Source organism: Schistocerca serialis, chromosome 4 (assembly GCF_023864345.2).
Source record: "Schistocerca serialis cubense isolate TAMUIC-IGC-003099 chromosome 4, iqSchSeri2.2, whole genome shotgun sequence".
In the NCBI taxonomy this organism is placed as follows: Eukaryota; Metazoa; Arthropoda; class Insecta; order Orthoptera; family Acrididae; genus Schistocerca; species Schistocerca serialis.
The window spans coordinates 847,477,808-847,493,033 of NC_064641.1; the positions used below are offsets into that span (position 1 = coordinate 847,477,808).

The following is a 15,226-nucleotide window of genomic DNA, read 5'->3' on the forward strand; positions in this document are numbered from 1 at the left end:
GAAATTTGTGGCACAACTTGACTAGAAGAAGGTAGGACATATTCTGAGGCATCAAGGGATCACCAATTTAGTATTGGAGAGCAGTGCAGAGGGTAAAAATCGAAGAGGGAGACGAGGAGATGAATACACCAAGCAGATTCAGAAGGATGTAGGTTGCAGTAGGTACTGGGAGATGAAGAAGCTTGCACAGGATAGAGTAGCATGGAGAGCTGCATCAAACCAGTCTCTGGGCTGAAGCTCACAACAACAACAAGTGCAGATCTGAATTTATATCCCAAGAACTGGACTTAGTTAAGAAAACTGTTACTGTGTTGGTTGCATACAATTTTATAAGGGCCTTTGTGTCAAAGCGTGCCAGAGAAAGAATGAAAAACTTTTTGGTGAAGAAGAAATTGTTGAGATTGATGAATTTCAGTTTGACAAGTAACAGTTTAGTGGCGAAGAAGGAAGGTAGATGGTTGACAGGAGATATCCAAAGAGGATCGTACAAATGTTTTTTTCATGTTGTGCCTCGATAGTCAAAAACTTTCCTTTATGAAATGATTAAAGAAAACATTTTACTAGGTACAACAATAACATCAGAATGTTTTCGTACATATAAGTTTCGGAAAGACGAGAATTTTAAGCATCTTAATATCAACCACAAACTGACTTTTAAGGATGCAATGACAGGTGCCAATACCACTACCATAGAGGGCGTTCGGAGCGCTAAATCCTATTCATCGTAACAATAGTCCTGATGTAAACATAATATTGCGTATTCTTCCACATTTGCTATTACCTCATTGGGTTTTATTTCACATAGAGTTTCTGCTGTGTATAGTCGGGTACAATAATAACCTTACATTTTATGTACCAGCTTAGCTCGCCAGCATTGCTAAGTGAGGTTAACCCAAAGCAGCGCATTTAAACAGGAAAGCTGGTCCATCTTTTTTTCTTTGTGTGTGTGTGTGTGTGTGTGTGTGTGTGTGTGTGTGTGTGTACATGAATGATGTAAGAGAAGTGCTACCACTGTATGGATGGACTTCCTGGACGAAAAGGTAAGTGGGCATTTTTATTTTTTATTTACTAGTAAGAATGACTGCAGGCTCTGGGTCCATGCGCCCTTGTGTGACGGTGGTTTCTACACGTTTCTGTTGGTTAGGGCTTTGGTGATGGCCTGTGGCACCCAAGTCCGATACCAAAGTTGTGGGGCAAGAGATATGAAGTGCTCCAGGTGATGGGTGGTTGGTCAGTAGTCATCAGTGTCCAGGAGGTTACTTGTTTTCTTCCTGATGGTGTCCTGGATGTCAAGTTCTTGATGAAGGTCCTCCCAGGGGGCTCACAGTTCTTCTGTGAGTTAGTGCCTGCTGCACATGGGTCCGTGAGCTATTGCAGCCCACTCTTTCTTCCCAGGCTGTATTTCCTTCCTATGCTCCTGCCTACCTGACCTTCCCCTCTGGCCCCTCCTTTCCCTTTCGTCCCTCGTTCCCCTCTCTTCGTCCCTTCATGCTTGTGATCCCCTTTGCGACATCCCGATGTCCATTACTCTGTACCAGTCTTTGAATACAGTTCAGGGAGCCGTTTTTCATAGGGAGATCATCCTTCAAAGTGATGAGGAATTCCAGGCCAATCTGGAATGGCAGGGAGTTCATTTTGTTCGGCATGTTCAGAAAGGTAATAAGGACAATTGTATCGATACCTTTGTGTCTATTTTGGCATTTGAGGGAGGTACCCTCTCGGAGAAGGTCAAGATTAAGTGTTACCAGCGTGACGTGAAGCCATAAACACAACCCATGAGGTTTTTTAGGTGTTTGTGTTTTGGGCATGTCTTCTGGTTTATAAGAAGGAAAAGAAGGTACAGAAGTGTAAGTCACTAGATCGTTTATTATAGGCTCATCAGAAATATGACCATCTTCACCCCATGTCAGTGATTTCTGAGTTTGACTCACCCACATCCTTTCCCCCTCCACCACCCTTAACACTAAATACGCCCTCGCACCTACCTTGTGCCAGGTATTAGAGGATGACACTCATGTGGTTATGTCTCTCCTCGGTTTTCTTCAAGAAAGTGGTTTGTCCTCCCAGATTTAAGTACCTGAATTTCCCTCCGAAATTGCAGTTCCTCGATTAGCATTGGTGTTGGTTGGAGGATTTGTCCTTGCCTCCACACTGGCCATGTTCTCCCCCCCCCCCCCCCCCATCCCTACTTTTTTTCTGGTCTTTTGTGCCATTTTGTTTCCTGTTCTCTTGTGTCTTCTTCCCCTGGTGTTGTCACCATTGTGCCACGATCTCGTTGTAGTATGGGGATTGGGAAGGGTCGTCGATGCCGCTGGTGCCCCAAAGCGTGTAATGTCTCAGGGCCTGCTCTCACCGTCCACCCGTCCCGCTCCTGTTCTTTACTCTTCCTACTGCCCCGACGTTCCTTTTACCTCTTTGTTTGTCCGTTTTCCCTCCTTGACTGGACTGTGCTGTTTGGGTAGTTTCTCCCCTGGTTTCTGCTGCTTTAGATCATGGGACCGATATCCTTGCTGTTTGTACCCATTCCTCAATCAACGAACAAACCAACCAACCATTCAATAATGACAGTTTACACAGTCATAATAATTTGGTGCGAAGAAAAAAAGGGCAGACAGGGATATTCTATCCACAGACCTCACGCTGTTGAAATTAACCGTTAAACACGATCGGCTGTGAAGTGCGGACTTCTTGGTTGCTAGCAACCATACAAAATACATAAATACGCGTAAAATTTGCAAACTCGGTTTTCTCGTAAACTATTGAGAGTTGCACCTACCTGTTGACCTATGTTGCATAGTCCTGTCCTACACATCCTGTCAATAGGAATCAAATGGGTGAGGGAAGTTCGTACGACCCTCCTGTTAATGTTGAATCAAATCCACAACTTTGAGGATACATGTCAACTACTATATCCACTACGCTACGGCAAGTGTGTAGGTCTGGTGATACTTTACTAATTATACTATCTTATGTATCTCAAATTTATTGAAAAGAAAGTGAAAACTTGGGCGTTTCGGCATTTCATGTTCAAAGGAGGAGCCAAACCAATGACATATGTACTTATTAGAACTAGCCACAGTATTGCTCAGAGAAAACGACTGTACCCACAGAACTGAAATAAGAAATGCACTACGTAAGCACTTAGCATACTGACCAGCAAATCCTCTGATGTCTGTTAATGCTTTAGAATGTCTTACAGTTTCATTAGCGCTAGGATAACACAAAATATCTGATACAAATTAGGGTCTACTTCCAATGGCGTAACAACACCCGTGAACGCGCGGTACGACCGCGACCAATCGGCGCGCAGGTGTTTATATCACTATCGTTATTACGATCAATAGGGTATATCAAACTCAAAAGGTCGTTGCATAGCAGTAGGCAGGGCAAAACATTTTTTCACAGTTAGCGGAACTTGTTCCATTCTTCCACCTTAATTTTTGTGTTTTTCCTTCCCTAATTGTTATCCCAACGTCGAGCAGCAAGTCTATCAATATTATTGGTTGCCACAAATTTTTGACTATTGTTCGAAATTACTGATGTTTCTCTTATTGCGAGGTTATAGTTAGCATCGGATATGAAAGTTTGGTTGTGAGTTCTGAATGGTATAAAACCACTTTGTGGCAGACTGATCTGCAGCTTTACCCGAGTTAATAGGTTAGGTCGCGATGCGATAGTTTGGTTGAGAGTTGGCGGAGTCAGAAACTAAGAAGCCAACTTGCGATGACAGACAGATCTTTAGCTTATTCCCATGCCTCGTTTAGGATGGGATGCAGAAGCCTAACGTACAAAAATTAAATTAATAATATTCCTTGGCACAATTTTTTTTTCACGTTGTGACCTAATAACACAGCTTGCATTAGTGTAACTGAAACGAGCAGCAGTTAAATTAACGATCTTTGTTCACATACAAGTTTCACACTTTTTTTGTGAATGATTTCCAAGGCTGTGGCATATTCACGTGAGAATGTGTTTATTTCTTGGTCTCTTGGTTCCAAAAACGTCGACCGTCTGCTGCTATTTCAATAGCTGCGTAGAACGAGAAGTTGACACACCCTCTTTCATTTTCATGAGCCTTCCTGTGTGCCCTGACAACATTGCTGCACAAAACACATAAGTAATCAACTGGCCCCAATGTAGCTGTGTTCATTCTTACTCACCAAATCAATTACATCAAAAGTGTAAATTTTAAAATGTTGCCCTACCTTGCATAAATTTTATGGGCCTGTATGGCTACAGCTTTATATGTGTTATTTCAAACTGTCTGGGTATCCTGGCTTACTGTGTTTTGATTAGGTGACAGGATCAATAGGAAGGTGAAAAGAATATTATTGAATTGAACTCTGGCTGTGAAAGCTTATGCTCCTGTATTACCACAAAACTTTTTGTCCAGTTACATAGTATTGTTGCTTGTTCCAATTCTCCAGGAACCTCACTCTGACACAGTGTATCCCAAAATCCCAGAGAAATCAAACCTGTTAAGATTAGCAGTCAACCTCTCTTTCAAAAATAACATTTTCCATAGATATTGTTTATTTTTTTCTACTTTTTATTGGCTTAAAGATATTGTTTATAGTTCACTCCACCTGTACTGCAAACACACTGTTCTCCTTATCTTCCACTGCAGAAATAATCTTGCAGTCTATCTTAACAATCACTGTCCATGGCATTTTACCCTCATACCATTTTCTCTCATCATTATAATGGGTTTATCAAAGTGCTGAAGGTGGAAAAAAAATAATTTTTCTATTACACTGAAAGAGACACAAAATATGCAGAACTTATTAAAAAGAAAAAATCCCTGTGATAAAATATTGAAATCAGTAAGCTAACAATTTTTGTGTATTTTCATTCACTAATGTCCTACTGAATAATGTTATGAGGCAACTCATCTTTAAGGAAGATACTTTTAATTACTCAAACAAGTGCAATGTGCTGTGAGAATAATATGTGGTGCTCACCGACAATCAAATTGTAGAGATATGTTTAAGGAGTTACATATTTTGACTAGGCCTACTGCCTCACAGTAAATGTACTGCCTCAGGAAGCCTGTTGTAAATAACCCACTACAATTCGAAGGAATGATGGTGTATGTGATTACAATACAAAGAAAAAATGACATTAATTATTCCACATTAATGTTGATATTTGCACAATGCTGACAATTACCCAATGATACAAAATACCTGACAGGGAACAGAGTAAAATTTGAAAAAAAAACTGAAAAGTTTCTCTTGACAGCTTCTGTTTTGTAGAAGAATGTCTATTCCTGTAACATGAGGATAATCAGTGGAACATGAAACTAACTAACTTTACAAGTGTTAAATCAAATAAGCAAAAGAAGTTAGTTAAGGCCTATTAGTTGGAACCATCCATAATTCACTAGGAATTATTTAGTAAAAACTTGTGAATTCCTAATCATAATGGCTGAATCAGGTATCCTCTTTATATAAACATTTTCTCATACTAATTAGTTTAGTTTTTTGCAATACACTAGCCTTAACATAATCCAGGGAACTTGTACATACTCATTCCACTGAACAACTTTTCCATATTATAATTAACACTAAAATATTCCCATTGCAAAGGGAAAGATTTGCCAAAACAAAATTCAACCACCCAAGGGTTTAAAATTATATCTGTAATAACTTTTGCCTCTTTTGAAAGCTTATTAAAAATGTAACAGATTGCTGCAGACAGTTTTATCAGTAACTGAGGATACACCCATAACATAAAGATCATTTCATTATCTTGCTCTCATCGACTGAATATAAGAAAATGTCTGTTTAATAAATTCGATAGTAGGAAAAGGAAGATAAGGAAAAATAGACAGTGAGCATGGACTGGGGGTAAAGAATGAAAGAGGAAGCTATCTAGTAGAATTTTGCACACAGCATAACTTAATAATAGCTAACTCTTGGTTTAAGAGCCATGTCAGAAGGTTGTATATGTGGAAGAGGCCTGGAGACACTGGAAGGTTTCGGTTTTAATCTACAGTTCATAACCAATAAATTGTGGCCCGAGTCCACATCTTCCCCTGAAAATGTCTTACAATTTAAAATCTGGTTCCTGAATCTCTGACTTAGATTTGAAAGCTCTTGTCTACGCAACCCCAGTACCAAATGTAGAGACTCTTCGTGCTCGTATTGTGGACGGCTGTGATATAATACGCCATTCTCCAGGGCTGCATCAGCGCATCAGGGATTCCATGCAACGGAGGGTGGATGCATGTACCCTCGCTAATGGAGGACATTTTGAACATTTCCTGTAACAAAGTGTTTGAAGTCACGCTGGTACGTTCTGTTGCTGTGTGTTTCCATTCCATGATTAATGTGATTTGAAGAGAAGTAATAACATGAGCTCTAACATGGAAAGTAAGCGTTTCCGAACACATGTCCGCTTAACATATTTTCTTTCTTTGTGTGTGAGGAATGTTTCCTGAAAGTTTGGCCGTACCTTTTTGTAACACCCTGTATAGTAACCTGTTTTCCATTACTTAGATGAGACTGAAGTTAGGTATATGTCTCTTATACAGATCCATAGTCCTCTAATTTATTTAAAATGATTACATAGTGAAGTCAAAAAGTACACCTGATGGATGTATTATTTTTTATCAGTTCCTTTGACTTGAGGACCAAGACTTCTAGTCAAGTGAATACAGGGTTATAAACACAAAATCAAATAGGGGTAATTCAGGAGTTGGTTTAATACTGAATAAGAAAATAGGAGCATGGGTAAGCTACTACGAACAGCATAGTGAACACATTATTGTCCCCAGGATAGACACAAATCCCATGCCTACCACAGTAGTATAAGTTTATATGCCAACTAGCTCTACAGATGATGAAGAGACTGAAGAAACTGCAAAGAGGTAGGAATTTAAGGAGATGAGACCTGGATAATCTGAAAGAACCAGAGGTTATAGAGAGATTCAGAGAGAGAATTAGAGAACGATTGACAAGAACAGGGGAAAGAAATACAGCAGAAGAAGAATGGGTAGCTTTGAGAGATGAAACAGTGAAGGCAGCAGAGGATCATGTAGATAAATCCTTGGGTAACAGGAAGTCTTTTCTGAAAGTATTTTTATGGAATGTAGCCACGTGAAAAAACAAAAACAGAATGGAAGCTTTCAAAATGTGGTGCTACAGATGAATGCTGAAGATTAGATGGGTAGATCGCATAACTAATGAGGATGTGCTGAATAGAATTGGGGAGAAGAGGAATTTGTGGCACAACTTCACTAGAAGAAGGGATCAGTTGGTTGGACACGTTTTGAGGCATCAAGGGATTACCAATTTAGTACTGGAGGGAAGCATGGAGGGTAAAAATTGTAGAGGGAGACCAAGAGATGAATACACTGAGCAGATTCAGAATGATGTAGGTTGCAGTAGTTTCTCGGAGATGAAGAAGCTTGCACAGTATAGAGTAGCATGGAGAGCTCCATCGAACCAGTCTCTGGACTGAAGACCACAACAACACCTTTGACTACCTCATAGAGGAAACAATATATGTGTAATCACATAAAGAGATTTTGCTAAACCTTAATTGGGAGTCTGTCAGTGAGCTGTGCTCAGAGAAATGGGTTTCCACATTATTGTACATGGCCTTATTGAAATTTTTGTAAACATGAGTGACAACAACAGTGGGCTGCAGTACTCAATCTCACTGTTTCCTATTTCCTGTGTAGATGACTCGCACCTTAGCATTTAAGTTTGTTTCAGGAGAAACCAGCCAGAAACGACATGTTCACAAGTCAAGATTTTAAACATGGCTGCAGCAGCAACTGTTAAAATTCTTCACAATAAAGGATGGCAGCCAAAAACAGTTGCAGGATAGAATTTTTTTTATTAAAATTCTTGACCAAGGTTTCGGTACATATAAATATACCTTCATCAGAAGTACATTTCCTGAATAGAAAGACACATTCATTAGAAAAGCCATATCAACGAAAGTGAGAAACAGAAGCTTAAATAACGGTGAAATTGCTAAAGTAATACAGGCACACAATCTTTAGTACTTACTAAAATTACATCATGCACTGGAGAATAATGAAACAATTATGCCAAAAGGCGTAGTCAGTAATTAAAATATCATCTCCATTTGTACAACATGTGTAATGGGTACAGGATCAAAGCGAACAGTTTAACAATGTTACTTCGCCTATGAACTGTTGAGACACGAGTGCCTTCACACTCGTGTCTCAACAGTTCATAGGCGAAGTAACATTGTTAAACTGTTCGCTTTGATCCTGTACCCATTACACATGTTGTACAAATGGAGATGATATTTTAATTACTGACTACGCCTTTTGGCATAATTGTTTCATTATTCTCCAGTGCATGATGTAATTTTAGTAAGTACTAAAGATTGTGTGCCTGTATTACTTTAGCAATTTCACCGTTATTTAAGCTTCTGTTTCTCACTTTCGTTGATATGGCTTTTCTAATGAATGTGTCTTTCTATTCAGGAAATGTACTTCTGATGAAGGTATATTTATATGTACCGAAACCTTGGTCAAGAATTTTAATAAAAAAAATTCTATCCTGCAACTGTTTTTGGCTGCCATCCTTTATTGTGATGTTCACAAGTAACGAAGTACGGTACACTGCTAATGTCTGACACACAAATCTTTGTCACCCTTCTTCACCTCTGGACATAAAAACATTATATTTCAAAGACTCAATAATTCCTTACTCTTGGTATCACATTGTTCACTTAAATTGTGTTTTGTGGGTAATCTGTGGACTGCATGGTATGCAAGTTTTGATTCAGTTTACTGGTGATAGACAGGAAATTATAAGTAAAATTTTGCATATATTTGTAGTGCCAGCAAAACCTTAATTTTCTCATTTAATAAATTGGTAACTGAAAATCCAGTCTTCATTCTGTGCTATTTTGGTTTGATTATACTCTCAGATTTAAATATTGTACTTGTAAAACTCATCCTGTTATCATCTCTAATATTAACATATTATTTAATGTTTCTACAGGCTTAAAATATTTTCTATGTTAAGTTACTCTAAATTGTGCTTCTCACTTTGCTACTGCTCCTTTATGCTGTTCAGTGAGATTCTTATGTCTTGTATTAAACAAATGGTCTGCCAGTCATCAGCTGAAAGCAGCTTACACAAAATGTGATAGTTTTTTTTTTAATTTTTTATCTTTGAGATCCATGGATGCTTGACACAAGTGTGGTGCTAGGATGTAGAAAATTTCACATTTTTATGCAAACAGACATATATAAATGGTCATAAGGCTTACAGTGTTAACTGTAAGTGAAGAGGTACATGAAAAGTGGGGTCCAAGTGCACAGATGATTCTAGTAATAATAGTTACACACACAAATATTTTACTCAAGTCAGAAGCCATACAGAGCTCTGCACACAAGAGTGCAATATTGTGTGCTGCTGCTAAAACAACAATTCACACAATTTACAATTAACTTAGTTTACATTACTAAAAGAAGAGGAGAAAACTAAATGATCTTCATCCAGAATTGTGCAACAGCTTCTGCAGCTCTTCATCACTGCATGACTCGGGGTGGTGTGGACAGTGGCACAGTTGATCCATTATCCGTTCTCCTCTGCAGTAACATTGTGTTGCTCCCTTGGAATATTCCCATTCGACAAGGTTGTCTATCAATTTACCAGCATTTGAAATTGGTCTGTTCAGTGATCTTCAGTGATCAGGTCATTTCTAGCTGCTGAGTTGTTCTGGGAGACATAGATAGAATGGACAATGAACTGAGATTTCAACCAAGGTCTTGGTGGTTGGTGGCCATGGGGTGGATGTAAATTATTTAGTTTAAGCTTTTTCCTTTCAATGTCTGTAACTACTTTACATTGAATATCTGATGGTACAATATCTATCAAGTAGTAAACCTTGTATGCAAGTAGCACTTTCAGAAATACGGTTCAGTCATGCAGCTTCATTCAGTGTGACTTCCACTAGCTTTGCATAAGCAGAGCTGACCCTTACAGGACATACATACTTTCTTTCAGAGAAACAATGTGCCTTGGTGGAAGTTCTAATGATTTGGGTTGGGTTCCCCATTTACTGCCAATGGTTTCCAATTTACATTATTTAGGACTGAACCCTTTAGCTTAGTGCTCTGTGAGTGTTTGCGGAATGTTAACAACCTGGTTGAAGTGACATCAGGATATTTAGATATACAACAGTGTTCCAACTTAGTGCCCTTCCAATTAACTTCTAGTTTTCTATTTGCCAGTCTGTTTCAGAGGTGTAAAGGACAGACCTGAATTTTCCAACAATTAGCTCTCAGGTGGTTATTATCACAATAGTCAGTGAAAGTTGTCAGTGCTGTCGTAAGAACTTGTTTAACTTCCTCAAACTTCATTGCTTGAGTAGCTAAAGTGAGACCATTTGTAAGTATGAAGCTTTTGTACGCGTTAGGCCTTGATTGGTCTTTGGCATATATATTAAAGAGTACAGGGGACTAAACGCTTCCTTCATTTCAATGACTTTGCCTTCCTTGAAACTCAAGAAAGAACCTTCAATTGCACAATTAAAGTACCAATTACTTTCATTAAGCCATAACTAGGTGTCATGCTATAGATCTTCTGGAACATTATAAAAGGTTGATTAGTATCATAGGTTGAACATAGATCAATAAAATCAACTCCAGTGATGTCACCTCTTTCAAATCTATCCTCTTTGCAGTAAGTTAAGTTGGCTTCTTGTGCTGTGTAATTCTTTTTTGGTCTGAAGCCTGCCTGTTTAGAAATTAGTAGACTGTCAGTCATAGGAAGGCTTTTGAAAACCTATTTGAATAACTTTTGAGATTAGATGGTTCCCCCCTAAGTTTCAAGATGGCAGCTACTTCAGTTTTTCTACATAGTTTGGGATCTGAGTCTGTATCAAGCACTCATTTCATGGTCACTTGCTCAGATCATTTTATTTGCTCCACCCATTTATCATCCATGCCAGCTGAGTTATAGTTCTTGCATTGTCAAATGGCTTCTTGCAATTCTTCTTCTCTGAGCTCTTGAGAGAGTTCATTAGTTTCCAGTTCAGCTTGTCTATATATCTTAGATCCAGCACTAGCTTTGCCCATCTTTCTTGGGATAACTAATGAATCTCCTGAACACGTAAGACAACACACTGAAAGTAATGGCAAAGATTTCAGGGTAATTCCTCATTTGCTGCAGAAATTCCCCATGTTTATAGACATGATTGTCAAAATTGATCTTACCAAAGACCTCTTAGGCTGATCACTTCTGGAACTCAAAGGATCAGTTACCAGAGAATGTTCAGTCACTGATGTTGCCCAGAGTACATCTCTGGGGAGGCTCCTTTCATGTGCCCCACATACAAATTATAAGGTTTAGAACTGGTGTGTAAGCCACATAAAACTTATAAGGCGGACACTCTGTCATGTATAAAGTGCTACATGGTAAATTCTTATAGTATACTTAAAATTAAACACAGTTCCACATATCATTACAAACTGTCAAACTCATGTAAGGAGTAGAAAGAGTGATCTAGAAGGCAAAGCTTTAGTTTATTTATTTATTTATTTATTTAATTTAGTCAGATTACTCACTGGCATAAATGTGGAGATTAATTGTATACCTTTGGACTTGAATAACATGCCCTTCTGTATCATGTTGAGATTTTTTACATAATTTTGAAGGTCATGTTTACTTCGTGTATCATGATCATGATATGCTCTTTTATTTTGTAAATAATAAAATTATTGTTAACAAAGGACTTGACTGAAAAAAAAATGTACTGGTAAGTCATGATGAGGATCCCCATCAGCTGGAATAAATTTCTGCAAGAGCATCTAGGGTGGACTCTACTCATACTACTGATGACTCTCTTCTGTGCCATAAACACTTCAGAGCCTTGTGGCAGGTTCCCCTATAATATAACGCCATATGTCAGATGTGATGAAATATCCTATTTCCAAGTCATAAATAGATGCAGTTGAGTGAATGACAAATGCTTCCAAATTCGGTTTTTTGCATAAGTCAAGGAAATGGAATGATGCAGTTTAGGTTGCTATTAGTATGTAATCCCAGGAATTTGGTTGACTCAGCCCTTGATATTTCTTTGTCACCACATTTTATTTCCACATCTTCCTGTTTTTTGTGAGTTGAACTGAGTCTTGTTAATTTTTAGGGACAGACCACCTGAAGTGAACAAGTCTATAGCTTCCTTAAATATAGTGGAGTCAGTGTTCTCAATACTGCAGTGTTATCTGCAAATAGGGTGAAATGTGCTTTTTGGAAGGTTATTGATGTAGTAAGGGACCAAGCACTGTTTATAGTAAAGGACCAAGCACTGAACCCTGTGGTATTCAACATTTCACTGTGCTGCAGTCAGGACAGGCAGGTACCATTGCAGAATTATTCACAACATTCTGCTTTTCTATCATCTAGATATCACTTGAGCCACAACCTTACTTCACCATTTATGCCATAGTGCTCAACTACCCTGAGAAGAATTTTGTGATCTACCTTGTTGAATGCCATAGACCAGAGTTGTCCAACGTATGGCCCACAGGTCACATGGTGGCCTGAGGTGATGAAGAATCCAGCCCATAGTAGCCTGACAAAGTTTTTTCCTTTTTTTTCCCAACACAGTAATAAAATGAGGACAATGATTTAAAATTAACATGCTTTATCGATTGCACATGGCACAAACAAACGTGCATGTGGGGCACAGGAGTGGTTGCCTGCCTGCTAACCTACTAGCTGTACTCTTCCATACCTGCTACCTGCCACATGTTTCCCCTCCTGTGATTCATATAGGTGACGCATTGGCCTGACGGGAGGCATGCAATGGCATCCTCACCTGTACTCACTTACTTCCTTTGTTTCAGTTGAGTCAGTTAGTCAGATTCACTCTGTGCTATTGCAGTGGCAAGGCACTGCTTAATAGTTAGCTCCCACATTACATATTTCCCTTCATTTACACATGGGTGATTAAAAGTATGTAAATACAAAAAACTTGTTTTAATTCAGAAACAAAGTTCAATTAGCGAACATACTAGTTCCAAATGAGACGTGCATGTGGAATAGTGTAGGTGTCTGGATGTGTGAAATTTAGCAGATATTTAACAGAATCTAACCTAATCTGTGTGGCTGCATGTGTATGTGCTTATAATGAAGTCATATATGAGCATAATTTTTCTGGCAGTGTGTGGCTGGCAGTAAGGCTATAGGGCTTATGTTCACAGTGTTTCTGGGATTGCTATGAGCTGCTGAGATGATGCGTAGTATCTTTTGTTTGGTGGACATACACAGCAACTATTGTTTACTAGCCAATCTTTCACATATGGTCATTGTTGCCCATGTTCCACATCAGCTTCCATGTGGCATGGAATGGGCGATGGCAACATTACCAGAAAATGATACTCGTGTACAAGTTCCAATACCTTGGAAATTTATAGTGCACTGTAACCTTGTGAACTGATGTCAGATTACACATATATCTGTCCCCCTCTGACACTCACAGGGCTATGAAAGGAGAGTTCAATTTTATTATAATTCAGGTTTCTTAGAGACTGATTTTGCCTCTCCACTACTTACAGGGTGTTTCAAAAATGACCGGTATATTTGAAACGGCAATAAAAACTAAACGAGCAGCGATAGAAATACACTGTTTGTTGCAATATGCTTGGGACAACAGTACATTTTCAGGCAGACAAACTTTAGAAATTACAGTAGTTACAATTTTCAACAACAGATGGCGCTGCAAGTGATGTGAAAGATATAGAAGACAACGCAGTCTGTGGGTGCGCCGTTCTGTACGTCGTCTTTCTGCTGTAAGCGTGTGCTGTTCACAACGTGCAAGTGTGCTGTAGACAACATGGTTTATTCCTTAGAACAGAGGATTTTTCTGGTGTTGGAATTCCACCGCCTAGAACACAGTGTTGTTGCAACAAGATGAAGTTTTCAACGGAGGTTTAATGTAACCAAAAGTCCGAAAAGCGATACAATAAAGGATCTGTTTGAAAAATTTCAACGGGCTGGGAACGTGACGGATGAACGTGCTGGAAAGGTAGGGCGACCGCGTACGGCAACCACAGAGGGCAACGCGCAGCTAGTGCAGCAGGTGATCCAACAGCGGCCTCGGGTTTCCGTTTGCCGTGTTGCAGCTGCGGTCCAAATGACGCCAACGTCCACGTATCGTCTCATGCGCCAGAGTTTACACCTCTATCCATACAAAATTCAAACGCGGGAACCCCTCAGCGCCGCTACCATTGCTGCACGAGAGACATTCGCAAACGATATAGTGCACAGGATTGATGACGGCGATATGCATGTGGGCAGCATTTGGTTTACTGACGAAGCTTATTTTTACCTGGACGGCTTCGTCAATAAACAGAACTGGCGCATATGGGGAACCGAAAAGCCCCATGTTGCAGTCCCATCGTCCCTCTATCCTCAAAAAGTACTGGTCTGGGCCGCCATTTCTTCCAAAGGAATCATTGGCCCATTTTTCAGATCCGAAACGATTACTGCATCACGCTATCTGGCCATTCTTCGTGAATTTGTGGCGGTACAAACTGCCTTAGACGACACTGCGAACACCTCATGGTTTATGCAAGATGGTGCCTGGCCACATCGCACGGCCAACGTCTTTAATTTCCTGAATGAATATTTAGATGATCGTGTGATTGCTTTGGGCTATCCGAAACATACAGGAGGCAGCGTGGATTGGCCTCCCTATTCGCCAGACATGAACCCCTGTGACTTCTTTCTGTGGGGACACTTGAAAGACCAGGTGTACTGCCAGAATCCAGAAACAATTGAACAGCTGAAGCAGTACATCTCATCTGCATGTGAAGCCATTCCGCCAGACACGTTGTCAAAGGTTTCGGGTAATTTCATTCAGAGACTACGCCATATTATTGCTACGCATGGTGGATATGTGGAAAATATCGTACTATAGAGTTTCCCAGACCGCAGCGCCATCTGTTGTTGAAAATTGTAACTACTGCAATTTCGAAAGTTTGTCTGCCTGAAAATGTACTGTTGTCCCAAGCATATTGCAACAAACGGTGTATTTCTACTGCTGCTCGTTTAGTTTTTATTGCCATTTCAAATATACCGGTCATTTTTGAAACACCCTGTACTTACTGACATTTTATTTTGGGTTTTGATCAACCAATGAGATTTATCAGAATAATTTTAATTTTGTTCCAGAAGATGCATGTGATTATGAAGATAAGTGTATTCGTTGGGTGTATTGATTA

General features: G+C 39.4%; 1 protein-coding gene across 1 annotated transcript in view; it reads left to right on the forward strand.

Moving 5' to 3' along the window:
* The first annotated feature begins 2,864 nt into the window (after positions 1 to 2,864).
* Positions 2,865 to 15,226, forward strand: part of LOC126474806 (pancreatic lipase-related protein 2-like) — a 74,840-nt gene continuing 62,478 nt past the window's right edge. Inside the window, exon 1 of the mRNA XM_050102278.1 lies at positions 2,865 to 2,937. Coding sequence (XP_049958235.1) covers positions 2,865 to 2,937 — 73 coding nt within the window. The remainder of the gene's footprint in view (positions 2,938 to 15,226) is intronic.